Here is a 15,643-nt window from a genome sequence, read left to right as displayed (position 1 = left end):
CACCCCTGACCCCTCTCCTGCTCCGGAACCACCTCTATCGCACCCTTTTGAAACAACTTCAGAACTTCCTCCTGCAGGAGAAGACGGTGGTCCTCCAAGCAAGCCCCTTGGCAAGGAGGGTAATTTGGAGGGAAATCCCGAAAGGGCAGGGCGTACCCATTTTCTACAAGATCCAGAACCCAGAGATCTGTAGTTACAGACTCCCAATCTTGTAGAAAATGGGTAAGCCGGCCCCCCACAGGACCAGCATGATCCGGAATGTCGAATCTAGGGCTGCTTTGCGGTGGTGGGAGGGGCAGAGGAGGAGGAAGAGGAGGTGGAGAGCTGACGGCCACGTGTGCTACCCCTAATTCTTCCTCTGTAACCTCTTGACGAGGAACCTTGCTGCTGCTGCTGGGTCGGTCTATAGGAGCGAAAAGTCGCCTTTCCAAAGCCTCTATACCTCTTGAAAGTACCTCTCGGCTGGGATTGAAGGCCCAACGACCTAGCCGTAGCCTTACTCTCCTTGAAGCGTTCGAGAGCAGCATCCGCCTTCTTCCCGAACAAACCAGACCCATCAAAAGGCAAGTCTAATAAAGATGACTGAACATCAGAGGAAAATTCAGAGGACTTTAGCCACGCACCCCTCCTGGTGGCGACCGAAGACCCCATGACTCTGGCAACCGAGTCCGCCGTGTCCAGACCACTTTGAATAACTTGTCGAGCAGCCGCCTGGGCATCAGTCAGAACTTCATTGAAGCCGGCCCGATCCTCTTCTGACAGCTTCGGAGCCAACCTCTTTGCCGAGTCCATAAGCGCATGGATATAGCGTCCCAACAGACACGTTGCATTTGACGACTTTAATGCCATACTGGCTGATGAAAAGACCTTTTTGGCCGATTGGTCCACCTTTTTGGCCTCCCTGTCTCCTGGAACCTGAGGAAATCCCCCTTTCGATCGTCCCGAACAAGCCGCCTGAACTACCAGGCTTTCAGGCGAAGGGTGCGAAGATAAAAATTCAGGATCCCCAGGAGCCACTCTATATCTCCTAGCGACTGCCTTGGAGACTGCAGGAGCTGAAAAAGGTTTGCGCCATACCTCCAACACAGGTTCCATAATAGCTTCGTTAAATGGTAACAAAGGCTCTGAGACCGCAGTCGGTGAATGCAACACCTCCGTAAGAATATTGGACTTAAACTCAGTTGTCGGTAATTGGAGGTCCAACAATTCTGCAGCTTTTCTTATCACCGCATGATAGGGTGCTGCCTCTTTAGAGGGCTCATCCGATGGTGGAGTGATCTCCCACTCTGGAGACAATTCCAGCCCACTTGCCTCCTTTAACTCCTCAAACAAATCATCAGATTCGACCAACTCTGCCTCTTCAGTCTCCTCCAACAGATAGCGTCTCTCTTGCAGCACTCTCTGCGCTTCCCTTCTTGAACGAATCCGCACCTGCGGCTTCGGCGGCGCCGTGTTCGAATTCGACGGCGCCGGCAGCGGCGTCGAACGCGGATCAGCTGGAGCAGCCGGCAGCGGCGTCGAACGAAGTCGAGTCGGCGCCGGTGAAGAGGGAAGCGGCGTCGATGTTCTCGGCGCCGGCAGCTGCCAAGACGGCGTCGCTGGAAAGAATGGCATGAACGGAGCCTGAGGGTAGACCTGCGGCACTCCCAAATTGAAAGCCATCGGACCCATCAGACCCATAGGTGCACCAGGGGTATACATGGCCCTTGAAAACACCCCATACATTGCATTTAGGTAATGCGTAGGGTCCTGACCTGGACCAGGAAAAGCAGGATACTGGTCAGGTAACACCGGACTCGGGCCTGCCGGCGCCGACGGTGGAACAAGCGGCGTCACGGTCTCACCCGGAGGCTGACAATCCTCATCTGGGACCGGAGTCGGAGACGGAGCCGGAGGACTCGCTGGAGCCGGAGATGGAACCGGCATCGGGGATGACACCGGCACCGGAGAAGCAGCTGGAACCGGCGAAGTCACTGGAGAAGAAGGAGTTGGAGGCGAAGCCGGGACTGGAGAAGGAGACACTGACTCTCTCCGACGTCGAGTAGGCGACTTCGACTTCGAAGCCGAACCTTTATCGGAATGATGATGCGAAGCATGTCTCCTCTTCTTCTTATGCTTCTTACTCTTTGAAGCATGCCCCGAAGTCGACTTGGACGCCGACCTCGACCTGGATCCAGACCTCCTTCTTCCTCTTTTTTCCTTCTTCTTCATCCGGGCGATGAAAAGCTTCGCCTCTCTTTCTTTAAGAGCCTTCGAGCTCATCTTCCGACAGCTCGTACAACCTTCCACATCGTGGTCTGAAGACAAACACCAAACACAATCGTCGTGTGGGTCGGTGATAGACATGTGTTTGCCACACTCTCGACAAGGCTTAAACCCAGACTTCCTTGTCGACATTTTCCAAGAAGAACAGAGAAATCCCAGAAAACACACAAAGTAACCAGTAAAGCTACAAGTAACGATTCCCAAAATCCGTTGGCGTCGTCGGCGCGGAAAAAAGGGAACTGACGCCATCACGCCGATGAGGTCTTCTTATGGAGCCGGTGACGTCAGCGGAGTCGCGAGCGGAGCCGTGTCTCTGTGACGTCGTCTTCGACCACATCGGCGTGGACTGCTACAAAAGTTCCCGAACGTTGCTGGCGCAGGGGATATTCACAAGGTGAGGAATCCACTGGCAGATGTATCCATCAGAATTGTGTTTCTTGACAATTCAAATCGGGGCTTAGATAAACGTTATACATGAGCAATTCTATCGTTTTGAGTCATTCTTTGTGTGATGTCTTTGTCGATAGTTTATTTGAGTGAGTTTAAAGGAAAAATTATTTATGTGTCTGCCTGATTTTGGCATCTTCTTATCCCATAAGGATTTTCCCCCTGTTCTTCTGATATCAAAGTCCCTGTTAGCTCACATAAAAGATTCATCGGAGGATCTATGGTTTGTATGAAGAGTTTGATAATGGGCCCCTAGAGGATATAAATTGAGTACTATGAAATGATGTAGGTATATGTGAATTAATCTTATTTAGCTTTGCGCTGTATCAACCGCACTTGGCCTAGAAGGTCAAGATTAATAAAATAGGGGGGCGTGGCTAGCCAACACCCAAGATAGCCGCTTTGGAGTAAAGCTCCGATCGCCACCTAAATAAACGTCCCCTACATCCGTCTCAATGATCCGTTTTGCCCCAATAAACCTGTGGACTGGAGACTCCTGAGGGCTGGGAGCCGTCCGAGCAGAGAGCGGAGGAAATCAGACCACCTAATCCGTTATTGGCTCCGGAGCTGCCGACCATGAATAGATTGGGGACTCGGCCGTGACGTTGCACGGCTTGCAACTACGCGAGACCGGCGTGCTGGACGAGGGCCCGTCGGCCCTGGAAGGTGATCTTGAAGTGGGGCCCCATCTGCTGCTGAAAGCAGTGTCTTCCCTACTCTGAGGAAAGACCCGTGTAAACCTGGGCGGGGCGGGGCGGCTGCGGGGGCCCCCCAGAGCATATCTGATCTAATAGATGCGCCTTGTGAGCTCCGGTGCGTGCGGCTGGTCTGGGGTCTCCTCCCGCGATTGCAGCCCAACATTACGCGAAGGAGGTAAGAGGGGTGGGTCACTCTTGATTTCCCCCTGAGGTACTTTCGAGCTGGTGGATGCCCCGCACCGGGGAAGGGGGGGCTGAGACACCATTTTCTCCAGGGCATACATCAGCAGTTTCACGGCACTGCCCCCCCAACGCACGACGGACGGCCCGTGGACGGCCGCATGCCACTCTTCACTGCCCGTTTAAGGCCTGCACAGACCAGGGGGCGGCAAACTGGCTTTGGGCTGGAGAGCTCTTTTGGATTTTGAAGAGCATGGTTGTAATTGCGGACCTCGCCTGACGCTGGACACCGGCGATTCCGCACAGGAGGTACGGGCTATTACCGGGACATTGTGCCAAATGACACAAGGCGCCATCATTGACTCCAAACCCCCAGGGCTCTGATGTTCTCTGCTCCCATTTTGTGCCTGAGTATGGAGTCACAGCAAGACTGAATTCTCCTGCTCAGTTGGTCAGCTTTACTATCTGGGACCAGTTTTTCCTCCGCATTTGAGTTCTCCACTCAGCTTCCACACTGGACACAATGGGAGCAGCAAAAAGCTCCAAACAAACCCATGTGACAAAGTTGGCGAGGTTCGCTCACTCTAAATCCGACGATGCTGATGGGAAACAGGATGAATTTGAGGCGAAACAGCAAACTGACGAGGGGGCTCCAACGCTGGTAGATGTCATGGAGGCTATCCAGGGAGTCTGTTCGGCACTGGAAAATAAAATTGACACTGTGTCTATAGAGGTCAACTTCATCCGTGCCGACCTAAGAAATATGGGAGACAGGGTCAAGGCAGCCGAGGATTCCGTCGCAACTCTTCAACACTCCACGACAACGTTGGGAACGGCGGTCAAGCGTCTGCAGGCCCAAACATCAGACCTAGAAGCAAAGTTGGAAGAATATGAAGGCCGTGCGCCCAGAAATAACGTGCGCATTCTGGGAGTGCCTGAACGGGTGGAGGGGCAAGCCGCGGACCTTTTTGTGGAGGACTTAATTCAGAATCACCTACAGCCCCGATCCCTCTCAAAATATTTTTCAGTCGACCGTGCCCATAGGGTGCCCCCGAGGCCGGGCGCTCCGCCGCGTCCCCTCCTGGAGAGGATCTTCAACATTCGGGATAGGGACGCGATCCTCCAAATTGCGAGAGACGGCCTACCACTTAAGTTCGAGAACTCGACCATCACCTTTTTTCCGGATTCCACCTATCAAGTGCAATAGAAGCGTAGGACCTTCTTAGAAGTAAAACAGGCGCTTAGGAGCCCTAACTTGAATTATGGAATGCTTTTTCCAGCTAAACTGCGAGTGCAATCAGACTTAAAAAGTCATGGTTTTTCCAGTGCCCAGAAGCCGCCTGGGACTGGTTAGAAGGTTGGCGCTCCTCCAACTCAGAACCACTCCTCTCCTGATCGCTCGCAAAGGCAGGAGGGTCGTGTGGTGAAACCCGCCTGACACGACAGAGTTTGAATATCAATAGACCCTAACCTGCAGTGAGGGCCTGTCCGACCTTTCACGCCTTGTAGAGGCTTCGGATATCAGGCTGACTTACGTGCATTCGTGAGCCCGTCTGGGCAAGGGTGACTATGCTTGATGAACGTTTGCTTGAGGCTCACACCCTTATTTTATAGTTGGTCTTTACGGGACAAAGTAACTCACTGCTGGGGTCCAGGTCCCATTTTCATAGACCATGGTTGTGATAGAAGTGGTCCAATGTGGGCGGATGTATGCCGCCTCAATCATAGTTACTGAGGTTTAATGTTAGCTGTCTAGGGCAAAAGTAAATGTTTTTCTGGGGAATAAGGCCATATTCTTGGATGGTTCGGCTGTGTAGCGTTCCCTTTACACAGTTTCTCTGTTTTAGTTACACAGGCGCTCGGCAAGATTGGGGGGTGGGCAGTTCTGAGTCCACGTTGTAGGGAGGCAAGGTGGGGGGATACAGGGCGTTTCACAGGGGTTTGTTACAGTTTCATAATGGGTTGTCTGTGCAGTATGCCTATAGATGTCGCCTGCAATGCCATGTGGGTCATTAAGAAGGTATGGGTCATTTTTCTTTGTAGCCTTTTATTGTGTTTTGGGTACAGTCCGATTGCTGATGTCGCTTCTACAACCACCTGGGTCACTAACAATCGATCTCAAAAGTTTCTCGTGGTCAAAGGTGTAACATGCCCAGCTCGAGGCCGGGCTCTGAAGTGTCGTATTGATATTCATTGTTGCTCCATTGTCCCGGTTCAAAGCAAGACCCCTGGTGAGATGAGTGTCGACCATAATACAAGTTCAGTTCTGGGTCGCCTTAAATTACTCTTGAGGAATGTGAATGGACTAGGAGACCGGATTAAGGGGGGAATAGTCTTACAATATTTGAAACGGCAAGGCCCTGACCTACTATTACTTCAAGAAACACCCATACTACTGTGCACTTAATAGGTGGGGTTATAAACTGATAGCTCATGCAGGTTTTACTCGTGGATTCAGGGGGGTGGGCATCCTGGTACGCAACTACCTCCCTTTTCAGGTCCATAAAACCACTTGGGACACTCTAGGCCGCTTTGTCACGGTATCTGGACAATGAGAGGGTAGACCCCTCAATGTGACCTCCTTATATATACCCCTCAAACTACATTCCTCTACCTTGACTGACCTAGGCTCACACATGCTGGGACTGCCCGAGGGAGACATATTGACGGGGGGAGACTGTAATGCTGCCCTGAACGGTTAACTTGACCACCTGCCATCTAGGCGAGGGGAACCACCGGGAAAGTTATTGGCATGGGACTGGGACTGATAGATGGATGGCGAGTATATCATCCTTCTGCCAGACACTACACCTTCCACTGGGGGTCCATGGGAGCATGTTCCGTATTGATGACCTTTTTAGCAAAGCCACCCAACGTCCCATGTTTGGCAAGATCTCCTTTCTCCCTAGGGGTATCTCTGACCACTCGCCCATTGTGACTTGGTATGGGGGCGCGCCCCCGCACACTCACCGTGAAATGGTTCTTAGTCCTTGGTACCTTAGAATACCAGTGATACGAGACAAATTGAAGGAGGCCACCAAACACTATTTCGAAGAAAATAATGGCTCGGTTGAGTTGGATGTAACATTATGGGAGGCATACAAAACAGTGATCCGGGGCTATGGGGTGGCCGCAGTAGCGGGCCACAAGAAGGAAACACATAAACAGTTGGAAGACATTGAGAGGGAGGTAGCTATTCTCGAAAACAAATTGTTGGCATCTGCATCATCAGACGCCTCGCATAAATTAGCAGTCAAACAAAAAGAATATAGAGATATCGCAGAAGAGACGGCCAAGACCCAATACTGGGCCACTCAGCACCGGGTGTATGATATTGGCGATAAAGCTAGTAAGCTGCTGCCATGGCTTGATAGGCGAGGTTAGCCAATAGGTGGGTGGCTGAAATTGGAGATCAAGGCGGAGTGAGTCAACGTGATAGAAACGGGATTGCGGAGACATTCGCTAAACCTTTTGAGCGTGTTTATGTCCCCTTGTCCGCATCCACTCAGGAGAAGGCAGCCAAATTGCTCTCCACTCTGCCCCTGCCAGTGTTGGATTTGCAGGACGTAAAAGAGCTTGATGCCACTTTGACTCCTGAGGAGGTATCTAAGGCGATCGGTGCATATCAATCTGGGAAAGCCCTGGGCCCGAGTGGCTTCCCAATTGAACTTTACAAAACTGTCTCCTCGACGATCGCTCCGTTTCTCATTTGAATGTATGATGAGGGTGTCAATCGAGGGATCCTGCCTGAAACGCAGAGATTGACAAATATTGTCGTTATACATAAAAAGGGAAAACCCCTCTTGACCCAGAGGTTAAGATATTAGCCAAAAGTTTGGCTCTCTGCCTTTTGCCATATCTCCACAAAATGAATCACCCGGACCAGTCCGGATTTATTCCAGCTAGAAACACCACGCTCAATCTTGGCCGCCTCTTTGGGGTACTCGGTAGAGCCTCCACCATACAGGAAGATTCTGTGATTATGTCTCTAGATGCCAAGATGGCCATCGACATGATAGAATGGCCCTTCTTGTTTGCCTCACTCGAGAGATACGGATTTGGTGAGCGGTTTTTATCCTGGGTGCGTCTCCTTTATTCAAAACCCCTGGCCTGGATCATGGTTAACGGTGGCAGGTCTACAATCTTTGAATTGGGAAAGGATACAGGGATGCCCCCTGTCACCGCTGTGGTTTGCTTTGGCTTTAGAACCCTTGGCCCTATGGATCAGGGGCGACCCCCTTATTCGGGTACTTATTTGGTCGCCAGAGTGGTCGGATAGAATCTCCCTCTACGCCGACGATATCCTCCTATACCTGGCCAGGCCCCGATTCTCGATCCACAGTGTATAACAAATTGTTGCCCTCATAAATCATTGGAATATGTTTTAAGCGGGGACCCCACCCCGGTCCTCCCTACGGGTTGTGATGCCACCATAGTCACAGGCGGTTTCCAATATCTGGGCATATATATTACAAGAGACACAGAGGAATCTCTTACCTACTTTACAACGTCTCCGGACCGATGTACAACATTGGAAAACACTACCTCTTCCGTTGTTAGGTAGAGCTGCCCTTTACAAAATTATGGCACTTCCCAGTTTCCTTTACGCCTTACAGAATACGCCATATTCAATCCCACCTCAATATTTCCAGTCGGTTGATTCCGAAGTACGCGCACTACTTTGGAATGATGGTACGCCCCGAATCGCTCTTAACAAACTCACAAAAAGCTGGTATGACGGGGGTATCGCCTTGCCGGCCATCAGATCATATTATTGGGCCTCACAGTTAGTGATCCTTAATCATTTGACGCATCGTCCCATTACAGACCCAGCATATAGAATGGACAGATATAATATGGTTGATGGCAATTACTTGAGGGCGCTATATGGAGGGACGAGATACGCACCTAAATTTACCCTGACTTCTACCACGGTTTCCATCTGGCACGCGGCAACTACTGCTTGGAAGGGTCAGATTACGCGGGTCACTCCACTGCTGGAGTCCTGCCACTTGGGTATGCTTTCAAAACAGTTGGGATTTGAAAAATGGGACCTGACCGGTCTCACCACAGTTGGGGACCTGTGGGCAAAGGGCAGGGTTGTCCTGTATGATGAGCTACAAACACAGTACCAGTTGCATGAGGGGGAAACCTTTAGTTATCTTCAGGCAAGGGCCCCGACCCACCTGTTTCCTTGCCTTTAGAAGATAGGCTTTTGGACGTCTACCTTCCAGAAAAAGCCATATCACTGACCTATCGTAAAATCCTCAATAACTTATAGACTATGCATAAAATGGGCAGACGATGTGGGGGACATGACCGATGAGGACAGGAGGGAGGCCCTGGCCTCGCCCCGGGAGGTGGCTATCTGCTCCCGTTTCAAACGTATACAGCTTAAAATATTTCATAGAGCCTACTACACCAGTACAGCGCTTGTTAAGATGGAGCTTCTTGGATCCCCGGCCTGCCCCTGGGGCTGTGGCTCTACCGGTGCTTTTTTACATCACTGGTGGGAATGTCCTGTCCTCCAGCGCGACTGGGGTAGAATAGTGTCCACCATGTCTCAGGTATGTCATAAACCCATTGAGGCGTCCCCTCGGCTTTGTCTATTGAACATCTGGGAAGCTACAGATCTGTCAAGAACAGAACAAGTGTGGGTCTCGCTGGGTTGCATGGTGGCAAAGCCCAACATCGCCAGAACATGGAGAGAATGGTCTATGAAAGCAGGGGATGCCCAGGCAAATGGACGAAAATATGGGGTCCATGAAACGAGAGTAGGGGTTTGCTCTGTACCCCCCTTTAGCAACACTTCCCCTTTTCTTATGGATAATGAGACACCGTAGTGCTCTAATGGATAAATGTGACCGTGATATATCTGAATGTGCTCCTGGCCCATTGTATTGTTTTGTATTTATGTGCAATTTAGGCTGCGCATCTTTTAAAATCTCAGCTGCTGCCCTTTACTGCACCTGTTTTTCTTTGTATTGTTTTATGTTGATTTCTTTCAATAAAAAAAGTTTTTCCAAATAAAAAGATTAATAAAATAAACCAAGTCCCTGGAAAATATCAAAAAGGGAACCCCATTTGGAGTAATTGTCCACAAAGCATATGAGACAAAAACTGTTGAAATAGGGCAGGAAAATGGCATGAGGAACCGCCTCTTCAGATCCGCACTGCAGCATGGAAAAGAATTAAGGGACATCCGCGCCGATGGGGACCTATATGACTACACTAACATCACAACCAGAGTCGAAGTCATCACTGAGTCGTAAGGCACCCTCCCCGGCACGCGGAGGGACTGCTGAAACATTTCTGGATCCAGTCTGACGCCTGGGGAGAATTAAAAAGTTAAGGAATCCACAGCTCTATCACTTTTATGGGGTCAGCGATGTCACAGGGACATTTCTTTTGGTGTCAAACTAAATTGCCACCCCATACCATCAGGTTAGAGCTATGAAGAAAGTTTTCTGGACTAGTCTCACACCAGGAGGAGTACTCAAGAGGTGAGGAATCTACAGGTAAAAGTAGGTGTCAAATGAAATCGACATCCCCTACCACCAGGGTAGAGCTACGGAGAAACGTTTTCCCAGACCGGACGGGCACCAGGAGAAGGAATCCAAGAGGTGAGTAATGTACAGTTACAATTATCCATCAAAAGATATAAATTGAAGGCTGAGGTATCACTTTTCAGTAGACAGATGGACCCTCAACAGAGACTGTACATCGACTGACAGTAAACAGTTGTGCAGAAAAATAATTGGTTGCTACTTAAGTAAGATCATTGATAACGTCAATTGTAATATGATATACACTGTCAGCAGTGATGTCACAGATGATGTCATTTGGGATGGCTACTGAGCATATAAATACTGAATATTGCTATGAATAAAACTCACTAGCAATACATATCGGCATAACATTTTCTGAAGAAAGAAAGCTGCAATATCTCTTCCACATGCAGATGAACTTGTAATGAAAACATATAACAGAACTATATTTCTATTTTTAGCAAACAGGTGTGCAAACAGGAGTCACTTTCCGCATCAGTGATTTCATCTAGATCAATAATGAAATGATGTGCGACTTCATGAATTATGTCATAAATATTGTCATTTGTACGGTCACCTGAAATATCACATGTGAATTCACAGAGCATACAGGGAGTTACGGTGGCATACCTGGTAAATTTCTATACCTTTTAGATTTTTGGTGTTAGCAAAAGGGTCTGATTAAAAACATTTACGTGGATTTTTGAGTTATCAGAACACATTATTTTTCTGTATGAGTGAACAACTATCAAACTCTTTTAACAAAGTTGTTTCAGTGAGTTTCTTTAGTTTGGGCCCAGAGTGTGAGACCAGTTCTACAACTCATGTCACGCCACAGTTTAATTTAATCCACTAGAAACACATATGCATTTTAAGGAGGCAATGACATTCTATGGTATCACCCATATTTTGAAAATCCACTAGCACTTAAGCTTACCTCATCAGGATTGGGCAGCAGTTTCAGTAGCACTAAAATGCTCTTCATGGGACAAATGGTGAAAGACTTTGATCACATATGATAGGAAAATTACCACAGCCAACATTGACATCAATAATGAATCCAACTGGTCATCCAACTATTCAAATTATTGGTTTATTGATCAGTACAAACTGATTGGTTTCTATTTTGTTTGACATACGGGAGTTAATACATTTTCACATCTCAGACAATAACCGTACTACCAAACTCAAGAAGAGGTGGTATGAATTATTGAATAATATCAGCTCTTTGCTCGGCGTTCAACAATAGTATCCCTCTTTTATTTGAAATTATATTAGTAAATAAAAAAACTGTTATAAAATGTAAAAACATTGTTAAAATCCATAATTGCCCCCCAGAGGAGCACCAGAAGTGAGAAACTGTATAATCATTCATAATCAAAAACAGCACCTGACACAAAGTAGATTTCATATGATAAAAGATTAATTTAACTGGCACATATGATTCAATAAAGAGCTTATTAAGTCCAAAGTGAGTATAAAGTTAAAAAATGAATCTATCTTTCAAAGGAACTACCTACTTCGAAGTCTGGTGGATCAGCAGTAAATGAACAAAAATAATTATATTTAATCCATTGGGAATATAAACAGTTTATTCCAACCCCATACCTGTCTGCATTTTGTTACAGTGGCGAGAAACTCCTCTCACGTGTACAAGAACTCTCGTGATCACTGACTTCTCAAAAATCTGAACGTAATTCTTGCTCAAACTGGTTTGTAACAGAGAAAATAAAAATCACAAACCTTGTGTCCCATTCATCAGTGCCAGTGTCATATTTGTAAGTAGGCTGAAATGTAATTTGCCCCTCTATAAAGTCCTCAAATACAGCTTTTTCATCCATCTGTATCTTAAGCTGAAAACAAAATGCAGAGTTCTCATTCAGTATAAATATTACAATTCACGAGCTGAAGAAATATATTTTGGTTTGTTCAGTCCTTAGGACTAACAAGTACCTGATCAAACTTATACAGTTCATCAAACGCTTTCTTCTTGATCAGTGTCTTCACAGTTTCCAATTCTAGCTCGTTTATTCTGTAGTTGAGATCTCCGAGCCACAATATAACCCTAGGAGACAATTAAAAGTCATTTACTTTTGTACTCTTGTGATAAAAGCTTCAGACCCAAAATTTCATTTAATCATACAGTGGCAACAAATGAAATGGATGGACTAATGAGACTTGATGCACAATAGAGAAGCTATTCTTCATAAAACAGTGTGCCAAAATAATTTATACAATATGTTGTAATCTGTGATAATTGGATACGTCAGTAAGAAAATTTGCTTTATATGTATGTAATGTTTTGGCACTCACTAAATGATAAGCTCAATGGAGTTTCATAAATTACATAATAAAGATGTTCTCTTCTAGTTAGAAAATTATTAGATGTCCTCCATTTTAAAGCTCACTTCCAAAGATGGAATCTTAGTCTAGTTTAAATAAGTGCACATGAAAAAGATGCAATTTCTTTTATTAACATAATTTTATACCTTAAGTACAGGGTGGAGAGGAGGGACTGTGGTGGCACTCAGAGGTAGCAATGTTATAGCTATACTGCCTCTTAACTTCTTTACAAGCCTGGTGAATTAACCAGTCTCACTTATGATGTTTTTGAACGTCAGCATATTTTTAATTTTGGTAGAATATTTTGTGTAAACTACGATTCTGTTTAGAAACACGCCCCCACGTTGTAATATCAAGGTCTAATCGAAGATATTTTAGGAAATTAAGTACAAATTGTAGAAAAATATTTAAAAGAAGGAGGAGGGTAACAAAGTACCTGTGATATCACTTCTGCTACAATTTGGTATTTCCAAAATTATGGCACCGTAACTTGTCAGTGATGGTGCAATCAGTTTAATCGTTGAACTTTCCACCCATGTACCTTACATACCACAAAAATGACAATTGGTTATTGAAAGCTAGGGAAATCTGTACACTCTATGTTTAGTGTTATGTACATGGTGATGGACACTACGTAATTTAATAGAATGGTTTTGTGTTTGAAGTGGAAGAGTGGCGCAGCCATTCACCAAAAGTCTTACAAACAAAGAAGAAGATATGTGTGAAAGAAATAAGACTCATTCACTCCTTCACAAGAGGTCAGCAGATAGTAAGTAGCAGAACCTGAAACATACTCATGTTTTCGTATCGTTAGCGGAGGCGACTGTGAATCATTTTGTGGGAAATGCATTCTGGAACAGATGTCTCTGAAGTCTTGATTTCTTCGTTCATGCTCCTCTACATGAGCTGCCAGGTGTGAGTTTACAATACATACGTTCGTGTTATGAAACTTGAACCTAACAGAAACTCCACCTTTATTACCCTATAAACAAATCAAACAAAATCAGTGACAATGTGAAACAGCATAGAAGCACTTCAAGGTAGTCAGTAAAAACATTCAAATCTCATTAAATAATATAAAAAGTTGCTGCTTCAAACAAATTTTTTCAACAAAAAAACAAACAATTGTCAATTATTCTATTAAATTATCCCATCTTCACCTTCACATCCTGCCATCTCCACCCATCGATCCCTATTCTTCCAACCTCATTTTAGCTACCCTGTACCCTAATATCTTCCTCCTACAACCCTCCTAGCTACTCCCCCCATAGGACTCAGTGCAGACCTTTCTCCAAAAACAACTAACCCAGTGACAACACAAATTGTCCTACTGGAGGAAATGGATGGTTTGTGTGACAGATCAAATTCATCATCTCAGCTGCCTCACTGGCCACTTCTGCAACATGAGCTACAAGATGAGTAACAGAAACAGTAACACAAGCTACAACACAAAGTAAAACATGAAATAACGAAAAACAAAACATCAGCTCCCCGTCCACATACCAGTACAGCACCTCCCACACTAAAACTGAATTCTTTTTTAATAGACATAGTTTTCAACAAGCCTTCAAAGCTCCTTACAGAAAAACTCCAGTAATCTCCTAGAAAAGGTCTACTTTTCAACCTGACTTAAACTGTAATTAACCTCAACCATGCCCAAACGAAACCATCTGTATCAATAGCTCCAAGCAGAATGAAAAATGTCCTAGCTATCGTAACAAAAAGTTTCAATTATATTAAGGACTCAGAGGCGAGGATTATGCATACTCTCTTCGCTTTATTTTTCACAGCAGTCATTTTAACAACTTATTAGAACTACTATTCACATGAACCCTGGGGAATAGGAGAAGAAAAATCACAACAGTGTCAACCAATCAGCAGACAGTTCATAACATAGACAATCAGGAACCCATGTGCTGTTACATAGCTCTTCAGTCAAAACCCATAGTCCTCTTTCGTCGCGTGGGCCAAGCCAACTACCAGAATCAAGCCTCCTGTCTGGTAGAATCTGCCCCTAGGAGAACTTAATCACAGGTCGGATCACAATCCCGTCGCACGCACCAACCAGTCCACCACTTCCAGGCTGACTTATAGCGTTTGACTGTACTCCTGGCCCATGCCTTTGAGAGGAGATCCTCAGCTTTGTGCAAAAGGCCCGGTATTGACCTCTACTCCTGAAACCGCCCAGAACCATTCGGGTGAGGGAACCTCCCAGAATTAACGGATGCTGCATCTGATCCGGACTTAGGAGGCGAGACGGAAACAGGGGGAGTCAGATTGGAAAATCCTAAGAAAGTTCCAGTAGAACCGGAAACTACACTTGAGACCTCTAAGTCGGGGTGACCATGACTACCTCTGCCCCCTGCCGTCTGATCTGAGCTGATGCCCGGGTAATCATCGCAAATGGGGGAAATGCATAACCCCTTTCCAGATTCCAGTGCTGCAGGAATGTGTCCTTTGCCACCGCCAACGGATCCGGCCTCCAGCTGAAAGATTTCGGCAACTAGTAGTCCAAATGGGAGGCAAATAGATCGATCGAGAACGGATCCCAGGATGATGATGCCATGCCAATTCATCCGGGTGCAGCCCCATAAGACTGGAGTCCCGAAGGTTGCGTGAATGCCAGTCCGCAATCTGATTCTCTGACCCAGAAGGTATTCAGCCATTGCTGCAGGTAATACTGCCAAAAACTGGATGTCTTGAGAACACACGACTGAATCCTGTCCCTGGTCTAGCAGCGGACCGCAAATGATCCGGGTAGGAGTCCCAGGTAATTGATGTGCATCTCCTGCTCTTGGTGGGACAACACGCCCCCATGGAGAGGTCTCCACACCTGCGCCCCATTCAGATCTGATGGCGTCGGATTCGATCACTAGATCCGGGAAGAAGCCAAAGATTGCCTTCCAATTCAAGGCCTCCATGTGGGAGAGCCACCACCGTATTTCTTCCAGGGCCTCCCGAATAAGGATTATGCACAGAGAGTATGTGAGACCCTTTCGCAAGAGGGCTGCCTTTAAGCACTGAAGGGCCAGATAATGAAGAGGGCCCAGGAAAATTAGCTAGATAGACAAGGCAAGCAGACCTACTACCCGGCCACGGTGTCTGAAAGAAACCCGAGGTTTTGCCAAGGTCTTGCGCAGCTCGTGACATATTTTAGACATC

General features: G+C 46.7%; 1 protein-coding gene across 4 annotated transcripts in view; it reads right to left on the bottom strand.

The window, feature by feature from the left end:
- The window catches only part of INPP5B (inositol polyphosphate-5-phosphatase B), a 957,269-nt gene that overhangs the window by 330,160 nt on the left and 611,466 nt on the right, over positions 1-15,643 (bottom strand). For all 4 annotated transcript variants that reach the window (XM_085647875.1, XM_085647876.1, XM_085647878.1 and 1 more), the window contains 3 exons: positions 13,276-13,463; positions 12,092-12,203; positions 11,882-11,991 (listed from right to left, as the gene is read on the bottom strand). In XM_085647875.1, the coding sequence (XP_085504001.1) occupies positions 11,882-11,991; positions 12,092-12,203; positions 13,276-13,463 (410 nt within the window). The remainder of the gene's footprint in view (positions 1-11,881; positions 11,992-12,091; positions 12,204-13,275; positions 13,464-15,643) is intronic.

This window comes from Triturus cristatus, chromosome 3_2 (assembly GCF_964204655.1).
Source record: "Triturus cristatus chromosome 3_2, aTriCri1.1, whole genome shotgun sequence".
Classification (NCBI taxonomy): domain Eukaryota; kingdom Metazoa; phylum Chordata; class Amphibia; order Caudata; family Salamandridae; genus Triturus; species Triturus cristatus.
The sequence above is the reverse complement of the archived record's forward strand: the minus strand, read 5'-3'. Positions and strand labels throughout refer to the sequence as shown.